Source organism: Corvus moneduloides, chromosome 1, assembly GCF_009650955.1.
Source record: "Corvus moneduloides isolate bCorMon1 chromosome 1, bCorMon1.pri, whole genome shotgun sequence".
Lineage (NCBI taxonomy): Eukaryota > Metazoa > Chordata > Aves > Passeriformes > Corvidae > Corvus > Corvus moneduloides.
Genome location: NC_045476.1, coordinates 145,138,412 through 145,165,859, shown reverse-complemented (window position 1 = coordinate 145,165,859; position 27,448 = coordinate 145,138,412). Strand labels below are relative to the sequence as shown.

The 27,448-nt window shown below is 42.0% G+C and overlaps 1 protein-coding gene across 1 annotated transcript; it reads right to left on the bottom strand.

The window, feature by feature from the left end:
• On the bottom strand, positions 1–25,940 carry BAALC (BAALC binder of MAP3K1 and KLF4). The gene is made up of 3 exons (XM_032130729.1): positions 25,692–25,940; positions 8,858–9,027; positions 1–3,700 (listed from the first exon to the last, which is right to left on the bottom strand). Exons 1-3 carry the CDS (start codon positions 25,855–25,857, stop codon positions 3,596–3,598), a joined length of 441 nt encoding a protein of 146 aa, XP_031986620.1. The 5' UTR covers positions 25,858–25,940; the 3' UTR covers positions 1–3,595.
• Positions 25,941–27,448: the final 1,508 nt, after the last annotated feature.

Below are 27,448 nucleotides of genomic sequence, written 5' to 3'. Positions count from 1 at the left end.
GACACTTTAAAATTTTTCTTTATTTTCATTTTCAAGTTTAAGGTCAATCTTCATTTATTTGCAGCTAAAATGAGAGTACAAAAATGTTCCCGTTAGTCTAGTTTGAATTTAGATGTATTTGCAAACAAAACTAAGCCTGCTTTTTCAAATACCATTTCTGTGCACAAATTATATAGATCATTCTTTTCATAAGGCATGTAAAACAGATTTCAGTTCCAACTTTAAAATATTTTACATTTGGGTGTCAGAATTACAAACAGAAATTAAAGGTTCTCAAAAAAATGTGCCTGAACTGCCAAAGTACACACTAAAGACATTACAATGTACACATGCAGAGACATGCACAAATGAATATCTATATATATGAACATACCAGAAAGATCAAAAATACCTGTATCCTGGTTTTTATGAAATCTCAGTCATTTAACTAACAAGAATGCATGTTTAATGCAGCACTCATATATTGCTTACACAATAATTATAGTTTCCTATTATGTCAGTACAAAATCATTTCAGTCACACAGTAAAATTGTGTGTCTTCTAGTCAATGTCCTACAGTAATGCTGAAATGATGAAATACATTAAGGAATCATAAGGGAGAAGATGAAGGAATAGTGCAAAATAAAGCTGTACTGAGTCTTTGAGAAGATTAATTTGCCTCATGATGAATTGCCAACTGTAAATCCTCTCTCTTCGTTAGACAATATCCTCTTTCTTCTGAGTGATTCCATTTCTCACATAGTGGAAGAAGACTTATCAGACAAAAATCCTATGTATACTTCACGTTGAAATTATGGAAACATGACAATGTTCCTTTCTGTTTAAAACCTGGACTTAGATAAATCATAAGAACTCACCATCTGTTGGCAAATCATTCCAGCAGAAAGTGTGTTGTTTCAGTGTACCTGTAGAAATCTTGATGTGCAGCCAAGGGACATCAAACATTATTTGGTGATAATGTCTTTTGGAGAAAATTAAATTTCAAAAATCCTGGCATATAAGAAGACAGAGACGTCCATAGGTCCTTCATCTGAAAGTGCATGTCTTTTAACATGGTCATTTTATTTTATGTCTTTGAGCCATTTATATTTGAAAGATGATGCTCAAAGAACAGGCCCTGTAAATAAGACTCCTTATTCCTAAGAGGGCTACCTGGAGTGAAGATGTCCAGCTGATTCTTTGGGCTTGCTTCTTCCACTAAAACCAGCACAGGAATCTATTTTTGGGACTTTAAATTGTCTAGAGTGGTATAGACTAGATTCTGTCGCCCTAATTATACAGAATGGCATATTATTTTATAAACAAATTGGTTGTTTCTACTGGTGGTTATCTCTAATAGAAGGAAAGTAAACATAAGTATATCCCAATCTGTGTACAGAGGCAAGATCCGTATCTCCACAACATGCTCTTAGTTTTATTAAGGTCATTGGAAGTTTGCACATCAAGCACTAAGAAGCCTAGGACATAATGTAATTTCTTTTCGGCTACTGCCTAATGAATAAGAACAGAAATGTATTACATGAGGAGCGTGCATAAAATTGCTTGTTACTAAACATGGCTTGTACCACAGAAGTTGGATCCAATCTTTGAATGTCATAAAGCTAAGTTTCAGGATTTAAACAGGTTTAGGGGATCTTGGAGTAGCTCAGGAATGTTATCACGGGCAGTCCAGGGCAGGCAGCATTCACCACTCTGCAGCTGCCAGCCACCCTGATGGGAAGTGTGGTCAGCATGAGCAAGGTCTGTGCTCTTGCCCAGATAATTGTGTACCGAGGCCATCTCCTGCAAACCATCTTGTCACATCTCATGTTTGGAATACAGGATTTAAGGGCTGCCTCGCTGATGGCTGCTGGCATGAGCCAGGGCTGCTTCATGCCTATGGGCTATGCAGCTCACGGGCTTCCTTCTGTGGTGTGACCCAAGCCATGTGACACATCTGGTCAGCACATCATCATTACATAATTTCTTAGCTAATAAATTATCTCACTGCCAGGACTCCTTTGTTCTTGCATCTACTCACTCTAATGTGGTATCCACCCAAGGCAACAATCTCTGAAGCAGCTTCTTAGACAACAAACCTTCCCTTTTACCTTCCTTCAAAATCCTGTTTACTCTTCAACACATCAGGATCACTATTCACTTTCTGTAGCATTCTTGTATCATATTAATGATATTTATACCGCACTCTCTCTGCCAGTAAACCCTTTTAGAATATGCTATGGTATGCAAAAGTCTGGCTCTGACTCTGGATTCCAGTTTGCCTTTTTGTTGGAGTAATTAATAAACAATTCCTGTTGCATAGACTTGTTGTACAACTAGGAAAGTAACTCACACACCTAACCAGCAAGCTATTAAAATGATCCTAATATGGAATAAACTGGGGTTCAGTTCACAATCCTATTTATACTTGTTTGCATGTTTGTATAAAGGACTTTTTACTATTCATACACAGATTTTTTTTCCAAATGCCATCTGTTTGTTATGAACAACTTTTGAATAGTTCTCTTAAATAGCCCTCTAAGGATACTCAAATGTCTGATGGGGAAGGCAAATAAATTTATCACTTTTATCTTCATGAACATGCAAACTCACAGAGAATATATATTATTACTTCCATAATAAGAAGTAATATGTTGAATTAGTTCCTAGACTTTACTACACTGAACATTTATGTTCCTTTTAGATATATATTTACGACAATCATGGAGTACTGTGATACAGAATGCTCACAATGTATTAAATAAGTTATGCACAGTGAATTAATTATATCTTATCAAAGAAAGTTTCTTTTTTGAACTGATATTAGAATATGGCATTTTAAATTGTGGTTATTTTCATGTAGTGTTAATGGTAAGTTTTTTCCAAGTCAGCCTGAGCTTCAACATAATTAAAGGGGTATGTATAAAATAACCAAGTAGCCATAACTCTACTTGCCAGCTAAGACTAAGACTTTGAAGTAAGGCTGATCAATATGAAAGTTACTGTTTTTAAGACCAAAATTATGTCAATACAAACAATAAATAAAAACTAAGGAATTGAAAATTTAATATATAAAAAGGTTACTGTATGATTTAACTATATATAACCAATATATATATAGTTGAAGAGAGATTTAGTAGAAGACTAGTCTCACTTTCTTGAGATGTCTGGGTTTGAGTTTTAAAAAACATGAGTGCTTTAAATGAACTCTGTGGGTTTGAATGTGCACACTCAAAACCCTTTATGACTAAAAATGCAGATTCATTTGTTCCTCTCCTGGTTTTAATTGCAATGAGCTGTACCCCTTGTTATCCAGCCTCATCTTAATAGCAATGCAGAACAGGACATACACAAGGGATAACGTAGAAGTTAGTAAAAAAAAAATGTCACGAATTTCTGTGTATGTCTGTGTAGTGCCACTGCTTTAGACAAATGACATCTGAAGATCCTAAAGTGTTTGTAGTTGGTTTCCACAAGACCTGCTTCTAGAGGCACTCAGCAGCAGCTGTCTGCTGTATTCAACCTGGAACACCTGGAGATCTTCATGTCTTCAGTGACTGACATTTAAAGTGCAGTGAAGTATTGTTAAGTCCATCCTCACCTGCAATTTTCTTCATTAATTGGCACAGTTCTTGGTTTTTCTTCTGTCACTTTGTCTGATGCCTTTTGTAACATTAATGGAGACTTCTTGTGTGGACATTTTCTGTGTGTCCCATTTACTCTGTGAGGGTTTTAAACAGTACAGTAAGTTCCACAATGACAACAGAGTCACTGATGATTGCCCCCTAATTTACAAAAACAGTTCTACTTAATAAACAGAATGTCTCCAGCATCCTTCACACATCCTTCTACTGTGATGCAGAGCAACTTCCTCATTCAGCGTGGACACAAGCTTTTATACCTGCTACAAAGCCAGCGGATGTCAGTAGGCTTTGGATCAACCTTCTTGACTATAATTTTCATCTCTACATGTGTGTACTCTAAAAGCAGGGCAAATAAATCTGGTTTCAGTCCAGAAGTAAAAATTAGAGGTTCCTTTTTATGTCACTGTGAGTAGTGCATCACTAGCCTGAGACAGAATTTTCTGTACTTGATTTTATGTTTCTGATAGGAAAATATGGTTTTAAAGTAACACTTACTTCCACCTGCATACAAGACCCAAGCACAAAATATACCTTTCAGAGCTTCATCAGGTTATTTTCAATATTCAAATAAAGTCAGTCTGTCTGAGGCATGCAAGTGCATCCCTAATTTAAATTTATACTTTTCTATCTCCCAGACTGTTTGCTGCCATAAGCAACGCACTATAACACACTGGATAGGTCTAACAAAGTGCACCCAGCTCCGGGCTGATAGAGACACACAGCTGATTAGGTGGGTTTGATTATTGCACTGCCAGTGTTCCATGAGACTATTTTTCAGTGTAATGAATGCCAGGTAAATTAGGCATTATTTACATGGTAAGAGTGCCAGGTAAAATAATGTCTGATAAAGTTCTTTTGACATAAGTGGAAGGTACATATATATTGCAGAGCAGCACCTGGAGTTAATTTGCCACTGTGTATTATTTCACATTTCTGCAGCCTGAATACACCTGCTCCTTTGCTGTCTGCTCCCCCAGTGCTACTGTTCATGCAAGGACTTGCCAAAGACTATCATGAGAATCAAACCAGGTTACTGTCAGTCAAGGACATAATATGGATACCACCTTTCTTGGGGGAGGTGTCTGACCATCCTTGTTACCTTCACTAGTATAGCACTCCTTTCTTCATCATCACCACCATCATCATCTTTTACTTCTATGTTGTTTTGACATTACTGTCATGAGAGGGTACTAATCTCCCAGACAGAGTCTGTGTCAAACCTTTTCCCTTTCGACAGCACAAGTTGGACCCTGTCACATAACCAGGTGTCAAGGGATAAGGCAGATGGCTGCTTTAGAGCCTGATGCAGGAGAAAGTGAGAAACAGAGAGGTGATGTGATTTACTCCCTGCTAGCCCACAGGCCAATGGCACAACCCAAGTCTCCCAAGAGCACCATGTGCTGCATTGCGTTGTATTCTACAACATGTCGAGATAAGAGAAAAACTGTAGTCAATATGAATGTTCAGGTGAATAAAATGGGTACCTTTGGAGTTGCAGAGGATAATCACCTTTTCAACTTGAGGCATCTAAACTTAGGGTGTTCACATTATCTGCTCATCTTGTGGTTCCCTAAACAGTCAGTGGAGAAACAGAGATGCAGAATGGCAAACCAGAGCTGGAGCCTAAATTAGATACTACACTCTCTCTCTAGGAATATGTATTTCTTTTTTGACTATAAGAAGTTTAGACAACTTCCTTTCTTATGCACATGCATTAGACGTGGAGAATAATGTAAATGCTTTACTTATTATCAGAAATTTTCTTTGCACTGAGCTGCAACAGCACAGATGTTACTGGATGTATTTCAGCTAGAAAATGCAGGAGGATATCTTCAAAGTCATGGGGCCTCGGGGCAGGAATCCACACTTCACTGAGTAGTACTATTACAGTCAACACTCACATTATTAATATGTTGTGGGAATTTGCCCACACTTCCTACTAAGTGCAATACAGAGGTAATTTTCCATTCAATTACAAAATTAGACAATTTTCTCGAACAGTGGGACAGGTACACACTAATTCTCAATTGTGGCCAAGTCTTTTTCAAATTGGATTAATAATTATGTTGTTCTGTTTGACCATATCCAACCTCACCAATTAATTTTTCTCTGTGGGCTAGTGGCTATGACAAGCATTTGGGTTTTTCATTTACAGAAAGCCCATGGCTCTAGATGTCATGTTGCCATGGAATGTGTCCCTGTCCACCTGGAGGTGCAGTATCTCCTGAAAAGATACAGCAGTATCTTTTATGTCACCTGAGAATATCTTTGTACTAGAGCAATAGAGAAGATAATAATACAATGAAGGTATAAAATAAATAGGCATGTACTGATGTGTTGTGTGTTAGCAAATGCAAGGTGAAGGTCAATCCAAGCTCCCTTTTTTATTTGCTCGGACCCGTTGGTTTAAGGATGTGACTCCCAAGACGGGACAACTTCTTATGGGTTGGGTGTAGCAGTTCCACCACAAGCTGTGCTGAGGCACTTTCTGTGGAAAATTCTCAAAAGACAAAGCTCAGTGAGGCGTGCCCACATTGGCAGTAATTCAGCAGAAACAAACTATGTGCATACCTGAGGAGCAGGGGCACCAGGGAAGCTTGTTTCATGCATGAGAGAGGCAAGAAACAAAGGATGGAATTGCACAGAGGTGTTGCAGTCATTCTCTGTTTAAAACAATGCAGCTAACAGGAATTAAGCCAAAGGAATGACCCAAATGGTGACCAAAAGCTGACATTTGCTTTAGCTTGAAAATACATATTCCTTTTCATATGCCAATGAAATAAAACCTGTACATGCTTTTCATGTATATAAAGTCCTTCAAACTCCATTTAAGTGTGAAATTACATCAGCTGGAACTTTTCCCCCTCATCCTCAAAGAAAACAATATAAATATTACTTAACCAGGGAGGGAGGTCAGAGGAGACTCTACCTTTGTGTCCTGGGATGGTCAACAGGCAGTACCCTCTCCTCCCCCATGGGGACACCTGTCAGGTAAGCTTTATTCCACAATAATTCTGTTGCTTATGCTTTCTGATACCAGTGCATTTATCAACAGCAGTTTGTGGACCTTACTCTGCTCAACAGGCAAGAAGTTGCCCTATTTGTGAATGTGGAGCCTCACTGAATTTGCCCAGACTTACAGTGCAATTCATGCCGGTTTTGCATCAGGGATTGCGGTTGTGACCAGACTTACTGCGCTGCCACACTGCGCCTCTGGCACCTCACCAGACCTAGAGTGCCAGGTTGGTGGCTCTAAAATATTGTCTGTGAAGGTCTCCCAGGATCTTGGACAGGCAGATAATACTGAGTAAGAAAGGGAAGGCCTCCAGCCCTGCTACATCTGCAGACAACACGGAAAGCAAGGGGGTTCTCCCTTCCCTAATTTTTTATGTGATAGAAAATTGGTGTGGTCGGCAGGATTGCCATGGATAAACAGTTACAGAAGTATGAATGTGCTCCTTCCCAGGCAGGCAAGGAATGGGCCCAAAAATTCTGGACAGGCAAAGCAATTATTTGTGCAGTATTGGAGGCTCACTTATCTTGCACACAAAAGGAAACCAAAAACTCCCTTCTCGCCTCAAATATATCCTATATAGAACAGGCTGCTTTGAAATCAGAAAATGGATTATTAAAGTCATCACTGGCTTTTGAGAGGGAAATAAAAGAAAGATCTGGAACCCAAGAACAAGCTTATGACTGAGAAAGATAATTTTGAGATTCTACTCGCTTCAGCAGAGCATAGAGAAAGACAATAATTGGAGAAATTAGTTAGGAAAAAGCCACAGCAGAGTGAAACAAGATCTGAGAGAGGAAATAGAGGGCAGGAAAACAACTGAATTGTTACTATCTTTAGAAACCGAGCAGCTGCAGAAACAGTTACAGAAAGAAAAGGAGATAAAGCAAAAATTGGAAGAAAAGATAGAAATTATGCTTAAGAGGGCTGCCAATCCAGCCAGCATTGTACAGATAAGAAAACCAATTGTATCCCCTGAATAATGGTGAAAAAGCTGAGGGACAGTGGCCACTTACCATTGTCTGCAGAAGACTGAATGCCAATATTGCCCCTTTAACTATTGCTGTGCCAGATTTTGTGGAACTGGAAATGCAAGTTCAGGGAGCATCCTATTCACAGACGGCAACTCTAGATGTAAAAGATATGCTGTTTGTGATTCCACTCTAGGAACACGTCAAGGCTAAATTCATGCTCACCTGGAAGGGAGTGCAGTGTACCTTTGACAGATTCCCACAGGAATATAAACATTCACCCATGACTGCACATTCTGTGATTGCCAAACTTTTACAGTCTCACTCTCCCCAGATGTGAAATTAGATGATGACTCCCCTGAAAAAGTAGGGGAAGCAGCAACAACAGCATGGCAAGCACTTCTCAAAGTAGAAATTGAGATTCCCCCTGAGAAATGCCAAGGACCATGTAAAGGACTTTATCTGCTGCATCTACAGACAACCCAGAAAACAAGGAAATCTCCCTTCCTCAAATTTTTACCTAATGCCTCCTCAAATGAGAAACCAAGGAAGCAGTAAACCAGCCATAGGTTTTGACTTTCTTTAATCTGCAGCAGCTCCGCAGCTGCTATGCAAACAGGGCAGCAAGTGGAAACCCGTAAGAGACAGGTAGGTGGGTAGGCAGCTGTGACAGGAGAAGGCTGGTCTTTGGTATAGCCCCAAAGCCTTGTTCTTACAATGTATACAATGTACACAAACGCATAAGTGAGAGGGAAAAGGGGGAGGATCTGATCCAAAGCCTGCTGAAGTTATTGAAAAGACATCCACTGACTTTTTCAAGCTTCACGTCCAGCTTTGAATGAACCAGAGTTCATGCAGTGCACATATTTTAAGCAGAACAGCAATTAAGGGAAAACATGTTCCCTTTCAGATAATTAATCTAAATAGTTTGTACAATACATGCCACAGATGGACTGAGTTGGAAAGAAATGAGCATGGGGGCTTTCTTTACTGTAGCAAGTGTGTGTGTGTTACTCTGATTGACAAATAGAGCGTCTATTCTGTGGCCATTCAGGCATGAAGCGTTCTCAGAGGTGCTCAGCTCAATCATGCCATGGCTGTAGTGCAGCCTGGCACCATTTTCTCCTATCTCAAGACATTAAATGCAGTTTAATACTGCAAAATTCTGCAAAAAGAAAGGCTGTCACAAAAGTAACTTGGACCTGGTTGAAGCTAGTGCTGGCCATTAGGGAACATAATTATACTCATACCTCTGTGGTTCTGAAGCCATTCTGTCTCTGTGTTGTAGCTCCCATGCTGTGGACCATGGGGTTTGCACACTGAGAGCCACAGTTGTTCCTCTTCTCGGCGTTCAGCATTCCAGCCGTGGCTGATGTTGTAGATACACCCGTGTGACCCAGTTTCCCATCCTCCAGAGGACCTAGTCGGGACACATGGAATTGGGCAATTAATACTGAGGAGCAATTTGCAGCTGCCTCTGGCCCTCTCTTTTGCCACGTTTTGTGATCGTGTCAGTGATGCAAGGTGTGGTACCAGTTGCACAGTGCAAACAGTCTACCTCCCTGTGTCATCTTGATCCTCACACTTGACATCATTGGGGCTTTTTCCTATGGTCCACTGCTTTGTGAAACATTGGCTCAGAAAACTTGGAAAAACAGTCAATGAGTGCAGCATATCACTAGATTTTTGTCACCTGCAGGTCTCCATTGGCTTCTCTACACACACAGCTCCTTGCATGACCGAGAGCTGAACTTAAAACCCAGACAAGACTCCCTTAAATCTATTCCAGTTCTGGGAAATGAAGGGGTTAGATGTGATCATGACAGATGAGATGAATATGGATGGAAAGGTTGCTCTATTCATGGCCTTGCCTTGAATATTTTTTCATTTGAAGTTGAGAAATTTAGGAAAAATTTATTTCATGCTGTTTTGTCTATCAGCAATCAAATAAATGAGTAATTTGCTTTCTGCTCTAGCTGTGTGGATACACATGCATTGTACAACATGATGTTTGACAGCATAAATTAATTTTATCATCTTACTGCATTAACAAAGGTCAGTTTTCATTTATGGTAAGTGCAGAGCACTCAACATCTGGTTGCAACACTGGGTCTGAAATCCAAATGCAAGGAGTACGTGGGAAGCATGACTGTTTCTCTCAGTTTTTGTCAAAGCTGATTTATGAAGAGCTTTATGTTAAAAAAGATGCAAAGAAGGCAAATTTACTAACCAGTGATGCAGGTATCAAACCTAGAAAAATTAAGGAGTCATAGACACTAAGTGAGAAAAAAGTATGTGGAAAACCAATGACAAATCATTGCTATTTGAAGTGACATTGTATAATCAAAACCTTCTGCCAATAATCAGGTAGGAATTCAAGTCCTGTGTTAAGGGTATTAAAAAGGAAGCAAAGTCCTGAATTCTTTTTCAGAAATCTGTAAGAAAAGATGATTTGTCAGTAGAAGGCAACATTTGTCAGTATTAGCTAGCAAAGGCAATGACTGAATTCAATAAAGTTTCAACCAAATATTCAAAGCCTTGGTCTTGAAAATATATAAAGATTTGTGAAATAAAAGGTCTTTAAGATCTCTTCCGACTCAAGCCATTCTATGATTCTGTGAGTTAAGAAGTCTAAATACAAACTAGTCACTGCATTTCCCTGAGCAGTCAGAAGATGGAGGCAGAGTTTTCCAACGGCGCTTTAACTTGTTGTGGTGGTTAACTAATAATCCTGTCACGTAGTTTTTGATAGGAAAAAAATGAGCTGAAGCTTGAAAATACTATATCATCATTTATTTTTTTAAAAATACTTCTGTCTTTGGAAACTGCCTTTTCTGCTAGATAGAAAAACTAATGTTGTTCTCCTAAGTTTAGATGCAACTTCAGTAAGACAACAGTAAACTTCACCTCTCCTGCATTTTCCAAAATTCCGCACCTACTTATGTTTTAGGTCTTACCTCTTCCTATCACTCCACAGTGCCAGAGGAGAGGCAAAAAAAAGACTTGGTGCAGAGCAGTCAGTGGCACAGACTGATATCGTAGACAAAGCCGGTTGTCAGGAGGGGAGATGGAGAGGCAACGAGCCACGTGTGAGTCTGAGTTCTCAGCCAGGACTTCGCTGCTTCACCTTACGGTGGAGCTCTAAGAACAAGCTTGAGCACAGCTTTCAACAGGCAAACTGCACTAGGAATTGCACACTAATTCCATTAACTGACTCTTTGACATTTCAAACATACAAGTTAGGAGTTTTTCCTTCTGTGGAGCATCCTATGAAATTACTTTCCACCATGTGTCTCTTTGGCCATCTGGCCTCTGACTAAATCGTCTGGTGAAGCAGCTGTCAGCTAAAAAGCCATTTTGTTATTAAGTACAATTGTTTGTTTATCAGATTGTGTTGCATCTTTTGGTCTTGTATAGAATAATTTTTCTTTCATGAATCCATTTCTGGAGGGTGATGGAAAATCTGAGTCCTGAAAATAGTATATCTGGTTCATTTTTTGTCTCTGTTAGTTTGCAGCCTGAGCATACTTGCTGCATCCTGCATTGCAGGGGTGTGACTTTTTTCACAATACTTGTCAGAAGTAAACCAGGTATCAGTATTTGAGCCTTCCACTATTGCTACTATATTTTTATATGGATGACCTGGTGGTCACCAATACTAGGCAAAAAGATTTTTTATTTTATCCTGTAGTATATTTGCTATTCTGAAGTCAAGCAACTATTTTAGAATTCAATTTCATTGGCAAATAGATGATTTAGAGAGTGGGCAACAGTTTAAAGACTTTGGTGACTTGCTCTTTATGTATGAGCACCAAGCAGAAGTTACAGTGAGAATGCATAAGCAGCAGAGTTAAGAGCATGAGATTTGTTTTGGCAAGTCATAAAGCAATACCTATTTTATAGACTAGATACACAACACAAAATGATGATTGCAAAACAGAGATGATGTTAAAAAAGGATTAGGAACACATGGTTGCTTTTAAAATAGCAAATATTTTTGCATTGGTATTTAGGATTTGCCACAGTACACAAAAAGGAAGTGTTAACTCTTGTATGTACTATCTGGAATTTACAAGCCAGCAGGATAGCAATACTAAGGGTCTTGCCTCAGTGTTGTTTAAAACAAGCAGACTGTTGAGATATTTATGCCATCCTCACAGCAAGGGGTTTGGTAAATAATCTCCTTGGTCTTCCGCTCTAGAACTTCAATTTACATCAGTGTTGTTAAATCACTGTAGACATTTATATGAATGGGTTCAGTAAGGTTGTTTTCATTCTCATCTTCTCTTTCATGGCACCCCTGCTAAAAGGCTGGGGGCCTCTTTAGGCCAGGAAAAACAGCAGATCCCATCTCAGTGCTCTGTCAAATACATATATTTTACTTTCAAATGAAATGGCAAGGCTACAACATTCTCATGGCTCTGTTCCCAAAACCTGGGTTTCTGTGTGATTACTAAGTGCCCACGAATGTGATGGTGAACCTTCCCTCAGGAATGGCTGGTCAGTGTTTGGGGGACTGCCAGGCCTCTCCGTCTGTGGGGAGGAATGGATGACAAGTGGCTGGTATTTCATTGTAGGTAATCAGGTTTATTTGTAACAAACGCACACGAGTTCTCTCTCAGTGACCACAGGGAGAATACCCATGCAGCAGCCCCATTGCTCACAAATCCACGTCTACCTTTCCAGCACAAAGTGTCCCTAAAAGAACTTGTCCTCCCGTGGCATTGTTTACCACCACCTTCCTCTTCACTTGCTGGGCTGCACAGGCATGCTAAGTCTTGCCTTTCTTACCAGGCCAATAAAAATCCTTTAGGCTGCAGTCTGACAAATGCTTTTTTTTGGTAGCATCAGGGGGAAAAAGGATTATTTTAAACTGAAATCAATCCTAGACTTTATTCTTCCCCCAATGACGCAAGCAGTCAGACTGGTACAACTTGGGAGGTAGCACAGGAATTAGAACAAACAGCTGAAAGCAGCTTAGGTTGGTCTGTTCTCCAAGAAAACAGAACAAACAAAACCATTTTTGAATTTTGAATGAGTTTTCATAAATTGTCAGAGAGCATCATCCCAATTTTGTAGTTTAGGAGATAGATATTTAAAATTGCAGTCTGAAAAATTGCTCACATATTTGCAAGCTTATGTCCATTCAAAATGCTAAATCATGTAGCTCTAAAAAAACCCCCACATTTACATGGGGAGGGAGCTGTCTAAGAAAGCTTTGAAAAGAATCATTTTAGTAAAGAGGGTGTTCATCACAGAGAAGTCAATGAAAATGTAAAATATGGAATGAAAATTTAAGACATTAGACCTGTATTTCTTATTTTTTCTGTTTTCTTTTATTATCATGACAACACTAATGATAACAAAACCAAGGATAAACATTGCATACATGCTGCTCTAGTTCTTCATACAGCCTGGTTACACCTAAGAATTCAAATTTTTCTTAATGGCAGTATCTCATAAAGAGGAGAGGAAATTTTTACTCTTAACTCTTTCTAACCAGATTTTTGTATGAGGATTTTTGTATCACCTTTGTATAAAGATGGTGTGAAAAGGGGAGAAATCACATGATTAATTCAGTTTGTGAAAGTAAAACTGGTCTAAAAAGCAAAGTAGTGTCATGGATTGACAGCCAGCACAGAGAGACAGAAAAGAGATCTAGGGGGGATAATTTTGTAGTCCTTAAATATCAGGACCACAGGCAACTTCTCAAACCACAAGTAACACATAGACAAGTCTGCCTGGATCTCCTGCACAGACTTCATCAAATGAGTAAATCTTAGTAAGGTTCAAGATGACCTGAAAATTTCTGTGACTAAGAAAATCAGCAATGCTGCAGTAGCTAATGCTGTCAAAAAGTTTGAGCAGGGTATGAAGCCTTGTAGTAAGGAGACAAAGTTAATCTTCACCAAAAGAATCAACTATTTGTGGAGAAAATTATTCCATGTGTGTTTGCCACAGTATTCTCCCACTTCATTTTAAAGCAACAGGTAGTGACCGAAACAGGACATGAATTCTGACCCAAATATGCTCTAGATCTGACCCAGTACGCATGAGACCCTGTGCTGTCACATGTTCTGTTATGGAGTAACAAGCGTGCATTTGTTTAAAGCGGGTAGCTGCTGATTAGTGTGCTGAATTTATACCTTTGAAACTGACTATGAACAAACCAGTAGGGTTCAATTTTCTGGTTCAGCAACACCCTTTTTTATTTATCCTGACTGTTATCTCATGCATAATGCATAAGATGCTGGTTTAGAAGATGCCTGCCTAAAAAGAGGCTGCACTGTAAAGATGGACTCTGAGAAAACTCACAGTGAAGACAAATGAAAAGTGTTATCACCACATACAGGTACTTCCAGAGGAAATACGTGTTTGCAATCATCACTGACTTTCTTGCATTTAATGCTACAGAGTGATAATAAGTACAGAAAACACTGAAATATCTGTTTTCTCTACCTGTTTTCCAGATTTGAAACGATATCATTTTGGGAAAGCCATGCATCTGCAGGCCTGAGGGCTGGTACAAGCTTCTGCTGCAAAAACAAGACGTAGCATGGACTGATAAAAAATGAATGGAGTGGAGGCTGTGACAAAAGTCATTTCCTCCAAAGCAGAAGCCTCAGGGATCAGGCCAGATGTTCAGGAAATATGCAATAGCTCTTTTACCTAACAAGTAAGAATTTAGAAACTTTTAGGCATAGCAGAGGGTGGGTTTGTGAGCTAGGATGAAGGATCCAGATTTACAGATGGATGACCTGCTGCAGCAGGAAAATATTATCAGAAACAATGTTCTGTATAAGCAAATACAATAATGCAATAAATTTGCTGCCCAGACATTCAGAGAATCCAGAATGGTTTCTCTGAACTCTAACATGATATGAATTTTAGACAGCGAAGCAAAATACAACCAACATATTTGCATTTTCTGCACATTCGGGAGGTCTCTCCAAAGCTGTCTCCAGGCAGGCAGGGCTGAGCCATGCCCAGGCACACCGCAGGTGTGGGGAGGCAGCCAGGAGCTCTGTGCCTTCTTCCCTACTTACAGGGGGATGCTTGTTTGAAGTGAGCTCACCCTAAAGCCCAAACAACCTCTCAAGCGGCAAACCTTGATATCACTTGCATGGCCTAACTTTACAAGTACATGCACATGCTAAATCTTTGTATATTGGTATATTTCAATTTCAAACTGTGATAGAGAATCACAATATAGCTGTCTTGTAAACAAATTAAACAGTGTTGAAATCATGTCTGTGAAATAAAGGTGAATATAAAATTTATATTTATTCCAAATACAAAAAGCATGCTGCAACATTCTTTAACGAATGTATGGTCATTGCAAAGCTCCAGACAAATGATTCTACATGGCAAATGGACTCCAGAAGCTGAATAAAAGGGAATTGGCCTGACCATTGTCATAGGTTAGCAAGCTGAGTCTCGGAAGTGATGTTCTTCTTACAGCTTCCTCTGGGACCTGACAGAACCTATCAGATGGCCAGTTTGAATATGGACAATTCTTTAAGCCACTTAAAATTGTGACTGCCTCTGTGATACACACTTAAGAATAGACAAACCCCCCACAGCTCTCTCTCATTTCCGGTGCTGGCACAGGTGGCTGTGGGCCCCGTGTGGGGGCCAGTGGGCCCAGCCCAGGCCCTGCTCGGGCCAGGCCGGGCCGGGCCACGGCCATCCTGGAGCCGATGGGCCCTGTTCCACCTGCTGACCCCCCTCCCCCCCACTGCCTTTCTGTGAGCAGTCGGAGTTGCTCGGCTCCCCCCCCCCCCCCCCCCCCCCCCAGCTTCGATAAGCCACATTCCAGCTGTAAGGCCGAGGTGAGATTAACCCTTTTATTGTTGTGAAGAGCTGAAAACCTGAGGGGAGAGAAAGAGGAGATGCTTAAAGCTGAAATTCTGTTGTGAAGCTATGATATATCAGAGTACCCGTTGTAATTTCATGAAGATATGGGGGGTGGAGTGTTCAACTCGTAAGCAAAAGTACCTGCGCTGAGATAGGCAGATGCTGACGCAGCTGTAATTTCATGAGAAGTTTGGACAGGGAGAGATGGACCAGATGAGGACTTTTGCTCCAAACGGGAAAGGAGAAAACCTCAGTTCCTAGAGATACTCCCAGAGATAGTCCTAACAATGAAGATGAGGAAGACCCTTTGCTCCCAGGGAAGGAGAAGGGCCTCTGTTCTTAGAGATGAAATGCTCCCAGAGATGGGTGAAGAGAACTTTTGTTTCTGAACGGCTCAACCTTAAAATTGTACCCCAAAAACCTTCAAGAGTGGACCCTCGAAAGCAGTTGTGGGAAAAGCTGCAAGTCGGGGGAAAGGACTCACACGCAGGCAGAGAGACTCCTCTTCCTAAATGGACTGAACAAGATTTGGAAGTGGGCGGCTGTCTTGTTGTGATAATGATTTCATAGCACGAGCAAGAAGAGACTTCTCCTTCTAAATGGACTGAACAAGGTTATTATGGAAGTGGTAAACAGACTGAACATCCTAAGGGTTGTCTTTTTACATTGTCAGTGGGAGAAGGGAGGAAGGTGGGGGGAGGAGGAGAGTTCTGAAGGTGTGGTATAATTTTTTTCCCTCTTTTAGGTCTGTTATTAAACTTCTTTATATTCTTTCAAGTTTGGTGCCTGCTTTGCGTTTCTCCTAATTCTTATCTCACAGAAGATAAACAGTAATGAGTATTTTGGACCAAACCACTACACCGTGAAGGTAAGATACAAAAGGTAAACTTGAGAGAATTGTAATCATGGTGCTAGGCAAGGACTTAACGCCAGAAAGACAACAGAGTGCAGTGTGTGAAGGTACAAGTTTTGATAGCTGGAACAAGATAGAAGAACTGAATTTTCACTATATTGTGAAATAAGCATCAGCAACGTTTTGGAAGACCTTAAAAGCTGAGTACATCTTTTGCCTGGGAAAATAGTAACACAGAATGGATTAAGCAACTAACCAGTGCCACATGATGTGCCAGAAACAGATCACTCCTTCCTCCAAAGTGAATAACACACAAAAAGCAAAGCTCTGAAGTGCTTTACATAGTACTGGATTTTAGAAGGATAGAGTGGGGGTATTTGCTTTTCCACATGCAAACATACAGGCTGTGTTTCAGTAAAGCCCATGTAAAATGCACATTAAAAACTGTACCCTCCATGCACAATACCTTGTATCATGGGTCCAAATTATGGCAAATCAGCCTGTTTTCCAAAAGTGCTGGCTTTTGGCTCAGTGACTGTCTGACCCTTTCCTTAAAATGCCAAGACAGAAGTTCTCCTTACAGGAGAGTACTGTGTGAGATGGAAAACAAGCAGCAGGCTGCTGGCTCTCTCTAAGTCATCCTTCCCACAGTGGTACCCACCCTGTTCTGACCAGGGGCTTAGAGCTGTAGGGATTCACATGTTCTTTCCCTCTTCTTTACCTGGGCTTTCCTTCTCCTTTGGGATGTGGTAATAAAGCATTCCTCGTTATGATTTAGACTAATTTCCAGCATAGACATGGAAAGCATTACTATCATTCTTATTACCCAGCTTATCACACATGGAATTTTAAGATGAGCAAATCACATCATTTCAATTAATTACACTGAGAAGCAGAAAAAATATTTAGGCAGACTAAATATAAATCCTCATGAAAAGCATTTAAAGGTACATGAAATGTGAGCTGAAATGACTCTTCAGCTTTGCTCACCAAGGTTCAACAGCTGGAAATTGAAGCTAAACGTTCCAGGTAGTACATTGTACATTTATTTTAACAGTGATTAACTACTGGGATAATTTACAGAGGCTTAGGCAAAATGTCAGCCACTGGAAAAGCTGTAAATTCAGTCTCAATATCCCAAAGGTATGCTCCTTGTGGGAATTAACTTAGGAAAGTTCAGTGGGCTGTATGGGCAGGTGGCATTCCCAGCGTTACAGTCCATGAATACACAGAAGGATACTGCTGGCTTAACTGGTTCACGGTGTGACTCTGATCATAAAGTGCCATTGACAAAACCACCACTCAGGTTTTCTGCTCAAACCCTTTCAGACACTCTCCCTCTCTCACTATCCCTCCTCCCCACCACATGCTGCAGAGACAGTGTAAAACCTCTTCCTTTAGTTAATGATAGACCTTTGGCTCTCATTAACTAAGAATATTTTTGCCTTTAAAGATTTCAATGCTGTAAAAAGAGTTTTTTTCCACAGGGAAATAATGTGGAGAGATGGTTCCAATTCCAATCATCTCTATTGATGCTCAACAGCCTTTCTGCTTTCTGGTACTGTGACAGCTGGGAAAGCCTTTCATGTAATTCAAGTGTTCCTGTACATGACATTTTTTGTGAATTTACTTTATCAGTCGGTAAATTATTATACTGGGGTAAACTGTGAGTGATCAGTCCACCAGCAGGTCTGCTTTAGACTGTAGGAGGGGTTTATCAAGACTGTTGGCCACTAACTAAATCGATACTAATCGAAGTCTGAGAGGTTTTGTGGAAAGGTTATCATAGTTTGGGTTGGCTGATGTTACAACTTCTGCAGTGTTTTGAGAAAGTCCCAAAGGCAGAGAGTACAATGAAGAGGCTGCTGGGGAAGGGGGAGGCACCTGGAGAGCTGTGTCCAGCTGCTGCCCTCCCGTCCTGTCACAGGGGTGAGAGGTGGCTGCTCCCACCCGAGACATGAGGATGGGTCAGAAGGCTTCATGCAGTATCTGAACCACCTACTCTCAAACAAGACTGAAGTTTTTCCAGCAATTGAGTCTGATATATCTCACAGAATAGCAAGCTGAAGGGTCATCATAGAAGAAAATTTCTCATCTTTCAAGTATCTTTGACACTTTTACTTAAGTTCTGCTAGCTATGGATGCATCCTTTTTTTATGGCAGTGGATATTTATTAAAAAAAAATAATTAAAAAATACTTCCAGAGGTGGTGGGATAGATTGCTTAGTATGATCTGACGGGCCAAATAAGTATCAGTGCCATTTTTTTAACTGAAATGTAAAATTAAACCACTATTGCACTATCAAATGACAGCAAAGGTGAAAGCGTATGGAATGGAAGAATTAACAGCTAGGGTTGGGCTGAAAAATATGGTCATTACAAAAAGCTGTATTTATCATCTGAGTCTGATTTTTCCAATAATTTCAATGCTCTCTTGTGGTGCAATGGTTTAGGCCAATACTGTAGTCCTTGATCAGCTTCTATGCTGAGCAAACTCCGAGTATATGATGTACTGGTTTGCATGGCCTGGTTTTTGGTAGCCAAAAACCACAGAGGTGGCTTTCTGTGAGAAGCTGCTGGAAGCTTCCACCATGTTTGGCAGAGCCAGTCTCTGGTGCCTCCAAAGATGGACATGCTGCTGGCGAAGGCTGGGCCAAGTAGAAATTATGGTAATGCCTCTGTGATAACAGATTTAAAAAGAAATCAAAACAAAGTTGTAGTGCAGTTGTAATTTTCCTGCCAGAGAAGAGCAGAGTGAGAATATGTGAGACGAACAACTCTGCAGACAGCAAGGTCAGTGGAGAAGGAGGGAAAGGAGGTGCACCAGAGCTGAGATTCCTCTGCAGGCTGTGGTGAGGCAGCTGTGCCCTCGCAGCCCGCTGAGGTCCAAAGGGATGCAGAGATCCACCTGCACCTGTGGATGAGACTCACACTGGAGGGGGTGGATGCCTGAGAGGAGGCTGTATCCCCTGGGAGGCCTGTGGAGAGAGGGGCCCTGCTCCCATACTGGAGCAGCCTGGCCTTCAAGGCCCGCACCATGTGGAAGAGTGACCCACACTGCAGCAGTCTGGAGAGGACTTTGCCCGTGGGATGGACTCAATTGCAGCAGTTTGCAGGGAGCTGTTGCTCATGAGATGGACTCACATTGGAGAACTCCATGGAGAACTGTCTCCTGTGGGAGGGAACCCAGAGGAGGAATGCAGCAGGGGAATGACTCCTCTCCCTGAGCAGGAGAAGCCTCGGGTGATGAACTGACTCCATTCTCTGCCTCCTTGCACCACTGAGGGAGGAGATAGAGCTGGGAAGGAGGGAAGAGTGTGGAGAAGGTGCTTTTAAGGGCTTATTTTACTTCTCATTATCCTGCTCTGATTTTGTCAGTGTAGTAAATTCCCTTCATATTGCTAAGTTGAGCCTGTTTTGCCCATGACAGTATTTAATGAGTGATCTCTCTTCCAGTCCTTATCTCAACTGTTGATCCCTTTGTTAAATTTTCTCTCCTCTGTCCAGCTGTGGAGGGAAGTGAGTGAGCAGCTTTAGTAGGTGCCTGCCTTCTGGCCCGGGTCAACCCACAACCATGTGTCAAATGGGAAATGGAAATGTTGAGTGGTTTTAGGTCAGTGGATTGACAACCATCATTTATTAAGAGATTACTTATCTAATTCTATAATTTTCCTCTGTTGCTACCTAGGGTTCTTTATAATTCCCTGATCCATTGACTGATACAGAAATAAAATTTTTTGATGGCAAAATTAACTCTATTTCCAATTCTAAGGGAGACATACTGCTGAGTGGTACATCAATGTTAACTGCCTTCCATCCTGCAACACTTCCCACCCCTCTCCTCCAGATATGCTGTGAAAAATTTGACTAGAAGTTCCTAAAGCATATAGCAACAGTTAATTCTTCTGAAGCAGCTTCTCACAGAAACCAACCCTGTACCCTGCTCCCTGCTACAAAACATCCCCATGCAAATACAATACATTACTACACCCAAGGTCTGGACTACGATAGAAAGGGAATTGCTGAATACATCTACAGTCCAGGAAGAACTGTGTTTATTCAGTTTTACTGCAATTCTGAACTGTAATAAGGCTATCTCCTGAAAATATCACATCAGAATCACTGTTCTAGTTGTTTATTGTGATGCAGAGCAACTTCCTCATTCAGCGTGGACACAAGCTTTTATACCTGCTACAAAGCCAGTGGATGTCAGTAGGCTTTGGATCAACCTTCTTGACTATAATTTTCATCTCTACATGTGTGTACTCTAAAAGCAGGGCAAATAAATCTGGTTTCAGTCCAGAAGTGAAAATTAGAGGTTCCTTTTTATGTCACTGTGAGTAGTGCATCACTAGCCTGAGACAGAATTTTCTGTACTTGATTTTATGTTTCTGATAGGAAAATATGGTTTCATATAAGATTTTGAAACAACCCATTAGTAAAAGAACATAAGACCATAAGAGCACAAAGAGATCCTGATATATCCATGTAATGCACTGACCCCTCTTTTCCTCTTGAGCTAAAGCAGACGGTTTATTAAATATTTCTCTGCAGTCCAATTAACGAAAAACACTCTGCTGCACCGGGTTTTTCATTTACAACCTGATGGTTGCTTATTTATTTCTGTGAAGCTCTTAACTTCGCGTACACCTGGTAAACGAGGGAGCGGATGACGGCAGAGCGGTCCGAGCCTGCGGCAGTCCCTGTTGTCACGGCAACTGGGGCTCGCACAGCCCGGCCCTCGGCTGCGGCTGCTCGCAGCCCTCTGCCGCAAACGATGCAAAACTGACTGTCCAAAGCTTCTCCAAGAAAGGTTACCTCTGAAACGCTGCATTTTGCATACTGAGTCTTGACCAGAGCCTAGCTGCAAATAGGAGCCCTGTCCACAAAACTTCCCGGAGTTGTCCAGCGAAACAGTGGAGCAGCAGCATGAGCCAGGCATTTAGCCCCAGAGAGCAGAGCAAGAATCGTTCATAAACACACGAGTGTATTGGGGCAATTATGCAAGATAAACTGTTAGCCAGCCAGTGGCTAGACAACGATAAAATTTCTCCTGTATTCCTCTACTTTATTTATTTTACAAAGGACTCAATTAGCTATTTTGCTAATGTCTTCACTAGGGGTTGAACTGATCCTAAATTGCAGGTTTCATTGCTGACAGACTACTTACTGCAGTTATGTCTGCTGATGCCATGTGCAAGTTTTCCTCCTGAGTACATCAGGCAAGTCTGTGTGGAATACAAATAATGATTTCTTTAATATGCTTCAGGAAAAAATTACTTCACTAAAAAAAAATTGTTAAATTCAAAGAGTAAAAAGCCCTTTTTTTAGCTGATACTGTGAGTCATATGATATAATAATGATAAAAAAAATCAACAAATATTCTACTAGTTGAGGAACCAAACAAGTCAGTCCTGAGGCAATCAGTGTTCAACTTTTCGGTTCTGACACAAGAGAATTATTTTTTACTTGGTTGCTACATCATTTAAAAATTAATTACTTTTATTTGCATTTCAGTAACAATCCCCATTAAAGACTGGGGTCTTACTGTGCTGGTTGGTGTGGGAAAACAGTAAGGAGAAAGTCTGTCCTAAGGCGCTTGCAGCCCCTGGGGTAAATTGATTGTAAAGTCTCTCTGACCACAAGGCAACCTGCCATATCCACTCTGAAGCACTTCAGGTATAACAAAGGAAAAATAATTGAATACAGCAGCTAACTTAGTCAGTGAAAATAGAAAGAACTAGAAATAAGGTGGCTTTGAACCTGCTTTAAAACAAACAAAATTCTGGTAGAGTTGATATTGAATGTGTTTATAGAGTACTTTTACAGTCCTGGTTCTGGGAGTAAATTGTACATCTTAAATTACTAGGCTATACATATACATATACATATACATATACATTTCAGCAAGTCATCCCAATATAACATAACAGACTGTGCAAACGTGTTCCAAAATACTTGACAGATTTTGTGTGCTTTCTGTGAATTCAGCCTCTTCCCCATGGTTTGCTTGTAACCCATGGTGACTGCCCTGGGGACTCATCTGTACCTACAGATTATTACTTCCTCAGAAAGTCATTACTTTGCTAACACTTCGACTTAGCTGAATCAGACCCTCTAAAGAGAAAGCAACTTGTGCAAAGAGTTGCAAGGATCAAGGAATGGTTACCAGGCAGAAATGTAGTCTATTATTTTCCCCAGCTATAGCCTACGCAGTAGCTCAGTCCTGTGAAAAGTTCTTTGCTCACATAGCAATGGATGTTCTTCCAAGAAATAGCTTTATTGTAGGGGCTTACTGTGACTCTTTCCTTTTTTTCTCCCTCACAGAAGCCACTCACCCTATGAAAAGTACGTACACTTATCTTCCAGAAAATGTCTTTCAATCTCACCAGCTGCAGTGCTTCATGAAGTTCTTAATTACTTTTCTATTCCTCTTCATCCATATCAGGTTACCCTGTTCCTCATTGCCAAAGCCTCAGCAGTGTACTGCAACAAGTTACAATCACCTATATTTGTGGTTGTTTGTGACTTCTCGTCACCTAAGTCACTTCTCATGAACCTAAGACCATCTCTCATATTTTAGCTATGTTATAGCAACTAATACTGTCCTATATGTCTTCCTGTAAAAAATAGGGAGATTACAATACACTTTATAAAAATGGATGTAAAAAGTCAAGTAGGGAAATTAACAAATAGTCTAAGAAATCAATTGAAATTGAAAAAATAGAAAAGCAAATGAGAAAATGAAAAATCCTCAATACTTCCCTTTTAATTTAATAATATTTTAGCTTCCAAAATGCTTTGGTAAAGGTACAAACATTTGGTTACAGAAATACATATAATTCAAATGAGAGCAGGCACAGAAAGCTAAATGTACTAGCTGAAAAAAGAGAAGGATGTGATGATATTTGTGGTGGTATGAGATTACTAAGATTAATATATGGTAGTTACTAACCCTTTCCTCATTGATACACTCTCTGATCCTGTTGATTGATATATGACATTCTTTCATCCCTGAGTAATTTACCCCTCTTTGCATTTTGATGTTCAGTTCTGTTGTTTTTTCTACTTAACTGAGACATGTTGACAATCACAACCACCTCTTACTGCTTTTGTCGTTCCCCAAAATATTTCTTTCATTCTATCTCTACTTCTTTCTCTTCACAGAATTTCACCAATTTATTTCAAGTGAAAAATTACAAAGAACAACTTCATCCTCTTTCCCAATCCTCATTTGGCTGGTGCCCCCTTCCCTGGCTGCCTCCTTCCTTTCTGTGTCCCAGTTACAGAGTCTTCCTACCTTGACTTACGTCAATGTCATCTCCCACTTCTCCATCTCTCCCATCCTGCTCTTGTCCCCTCCCTCACTCTTCTTTTTTGTCTATCATTCTTGGGCAGTTTTCAATTCTCACAATAAAGCTATGTTTTCCTCTTCATGTCTTAAACCCATACTTGACCTCATTTGCCCCTCCAATTGCTCCTTCCTCTCCCTTTCATCTGTAAATTTACTTAGAGTGCTGTTTCTAGTCCCTGGAGTACCTCTCCTTATCCCTATTTCTTCCCTACCTCAAATCTTACCCTACAACATCTCTCCGTGAAGTACTTCATGACTTTTGAGGCACTAATTGGGAGAAGTGTGTGTTCCTCAGGTTCCTTAAACTGCTGCCACCACAGGTCTGTTGACGAGTGAATCTTGCCCTAACTAAAATCCTACTCATCCTTTTTGCTCCTGCTCTGTCCTTTCCTCATCGCTTTCCATCTAATCTCTTCTGCAGGGTTTTCTTGTAAAGCTTTTCATGCCCTAATCAGTCTCTACTGGTCTTGAGTGTTGTTCTCCTCTCCTTATCTCTGGTATTCTCATCTCTAAACACAAATTCAATTATCACATGTTTCCAGGAGGAATACTTACTGATCTATCTCTTTATTACCTCCTATTCAGTGTCAGATCTTGGACTGTCTGGCTTCTGTTTATGATGTTTAGGCACCAACACAAAAAACATGGCTAACATAATGCTAAGTGGGGGTAAAAAGATAACACTCTGTTTAGCTTTCACTGCTGGAGATAACATTGCTACCTGTCATTTGAACTTACTGGTCAGCATCATCTTGAACCTCTTTAAATTCCTTATCTAATCCTCTTTAATATGATATCTCATAGACTCACCCCTTCGCCTTCAAATGATCATAATTTCCCATGTGACTTTCAGAATATTTCTTTAGCCTTCAGGAGTACAATATGGACCCTTTGTGACTTCTCCCTCCCTGTCGTATTTCAGTCAGCAGAGAGTCATGATCTCCCTATTCCGGCTGGCCTGTGATGCCCACCTTTGTGAATTTTCACTCCTGCACTTCCATAATTTCTTCCTGGTGCTTTGTTACTTTCTACAAACGTCTGTAAAGCTACTTCTTTTCATCTGAAGCTGCCTATAGGCATTTACTGCTTTATACGGAAATTTTAATCTATTTTGGGTAGCAACAATATCTAGCACAATGAATTTCTGGACCTAGGCTGAGATTTCTAGATACTGCTGCAATACATAATAATTCTTAAAACATTTTAAACTGCACATCAGAACAAAGCTCCTCAATCCCTCTCCCATATCTGTTGCTTCTGTAACACCTCAGGTACACAACTAAGGATGTAGCATACTGACAAGAACTGGGAAATTCAAACTTGAAGGTCTGCTCTTGTACAGCCCACCCTCTGGTCAGCTTTCTGTGTATCAGAAGGCATCGGAGGTAGTGTGGAAGAAAGCTGCGTCTTCCCTAATCTCAACCTATTTCCTAATTTACTTGTCTTGCAAAAGAAAAAGCCATGTACAGGAAGAACCTCGAGGACCAAGCTCTCTTCCCTTCTGGTAACATTGTTCCACAGTTGACGACGTCTATGTGCTCGCGCTCATAGCCGAGCACCGCCGTGAGCGGGTCTATAGAGCCCGAACCAGCTCTGGCAGCCCAGAGCCCGGAGCGCGGCGGGGCCGCTCCCCGCGGGGCCGCTCTCGGCGCTGGCCGGTCCCGGCCCTGCTCGGTCCCGAGGGCCCGCTCTCGGAGGGGCTGGCCGGCCAGGGCAGACGCTCGGAACGCTCCGAGCCTCCGCGGCTTCAGCGCAGAGTTGGGCGCCTGCATCTCTTGGGGGGGCCGAAGTGGCGGAATACGTTCCTCTCACAGCAGGAGGCGGATCGGCGCACAACCCCTTCATGCACGCACACCGTGCGTGTGCAGGTGTCTATGCAGCGTGTGCAGTTGCACATGCGGCGTGTGTCGGTGCACGTACAGCGTGTGTAGGTGCACATACAGCGTGTGTAGGTGCACATACAGTGCGTGTCGCAGCCGTTCCCCTCCCCGCCGTGCCCGCTCGCGTCTCCTTCACTCACCGGGGCGCGGGCCGCCTTGCTCCCGGCCGGGGCCCTCGGCGCTGCCACCCTCCTGCGGCGGGCTCTCGGAGTCCGTGTTGGTCAGCCAAGTGGACTCGGTCTCCCGCGTCCAGCTCTCGTAGTAGCGGGGTTCGATAGCGTCGGCCCGGCTGCCCCCGCAGCCCATGGCGACGCCCGGCTCACAGCTGCCGCCGCCGCCGCCCGGCCACCATCGCCCGCCGGGCACGGCCGCCCCGCCGGCCCCGCTCACGCCCTCAGCCCCATCCCTACTCGTCCAGCTCTCCCGGCTCTGCTCGCCCTTCTACCCCTTCTCCCCGGCTTTATTATCTCCGCTGTCCCCCCCACTCCTGCCTGTCCCCTCCCCTTCTCCTCCCGCAGCCCTCTTCCCTCCCTTCCCGCTTCTCTCCGCTCTCCCATCCCACCGCCTCCCGGCTCGTCCCCGATCTTTCCCCATCCGGCGGTGTCTCCCAGAAGCGGGGACTGCTGCCTCCGCCGCGGCGCTGGCTCTGCCCTGCCGAACCCCTCTGGCTGCCCGCGGCCGGGGACAGACACGCCCCGGGCGGGCAGGAGCTCTCTCCTCCCGGGTTAGGATCTGGACGGACAGCATTTACACGTACATGCCAGCGTGCCACAGCTAGCACGGCACAGCAGTCCCCCCGGCCTGGTCTTGCACCCAGCTCGTGTGCCCTGACTGGGTCTTGCGCTCCGCTTCGCTAAGCCATCTGTCCCTTCCCTATTTTAGCCGGGAGAGCCTTGCTGTCACCTTCGGCATTGGAGTTTGCTGCTGTATAATTGGGAACTGAAGGTGCAGTACCGAGTGCTCAACTCCAGAGATACTTCCACTCTTTCTTCTTGAATATCTACTTTGGGAAACAACCAAGAACATGAGACTCCTGCAAAACAGACTATAATTTAAGATTATACTTGGGTAATCTAAGTGACAGAGATTCTGCACTGAGTCGTATTGATGGTGGTTGCAGTTTGTATTGCAATAGCTACTTCACAAAGTCCCTGCAGGGTTGGAGCCAGCCCCATGAACACTAGGCACTGTGGGATCATATCATGAAGTGGAGACTTTATCCCAGGTAAATGTTTCTCTCCTGGAATAATTTTGCAGTAGAGCAGCAGGAATGACTCTTTCCCCTGTGAGAACTTACAGGGCAACACAGAAGTCATATTCTGCACTTCATGCCATTACACAGTATGGCTGTTGGCTAAAAATGATACATCCATTGAAATCCAAAATCAAGCTGTCCAGTGTTATGGGAGCTGCAAGTAGGAACACAAAGTCTCTAGAGTAAAAACTCTTGTCCCTAAAGGCTGGCTTAAGACCTTTACGAGGATCCCATAGGCCTTACCTTTGCATCCCAGGTGGTAGGTCCCGTGTTCTTGTTCTGAAGGGATTCAGATAAGAGACTGCTGTCCGAGCTGCCAAATCACCCATTGTGCTTCCCGAAACAGAGGACCACTGAGGAGTTTCTAAACACCTTCCCAGCCAAATAGTGACTCCCAGCAATCCTACTTTCTGACTGAGATCTGCTGAGATCTGTCGACAGCTCTTGTCCCCGTACTTGTGCTACCAAGGTCCCAGGGCGAGTGGGGCAGTGATCTGAGCTACTTTTTCTACTACTGTGGCAATGTTTTGGCAGATTAAAAATATTTTACTTTTATAAAAAGAGAGTTTCAAAAGAGATTATATTTCAATCAGACTGCTCCCCAGCAAATAGTCCCCAGGGCAATGGGATATAATGGTGTCT

Bases quoted from the DNA above. Each gene is read 5' to 3' on its own strand.
- BAALC (XM_032130729.1), bottom strand. From the start codon at position 25,857: ATGGGCTGCGGGGGCAGCCGGGCCGACGCTATCGAACCCCGCTACTAC. The intron at 9,028-25,691 runs GTGAGTGAAGGA...TGTCCCGACTAG, and splicing joins GCAAGGCGGCCCGCGCCCCG to GTCCTCTGGAGGATGGGAAA. The intron at 3,701-8,857 runs GTATGAGTATAA...AAACCCTCACAG, and splicing joins ATGGCTTCAGAACCACAGAG to AGTAAATGGGACACACAGAA.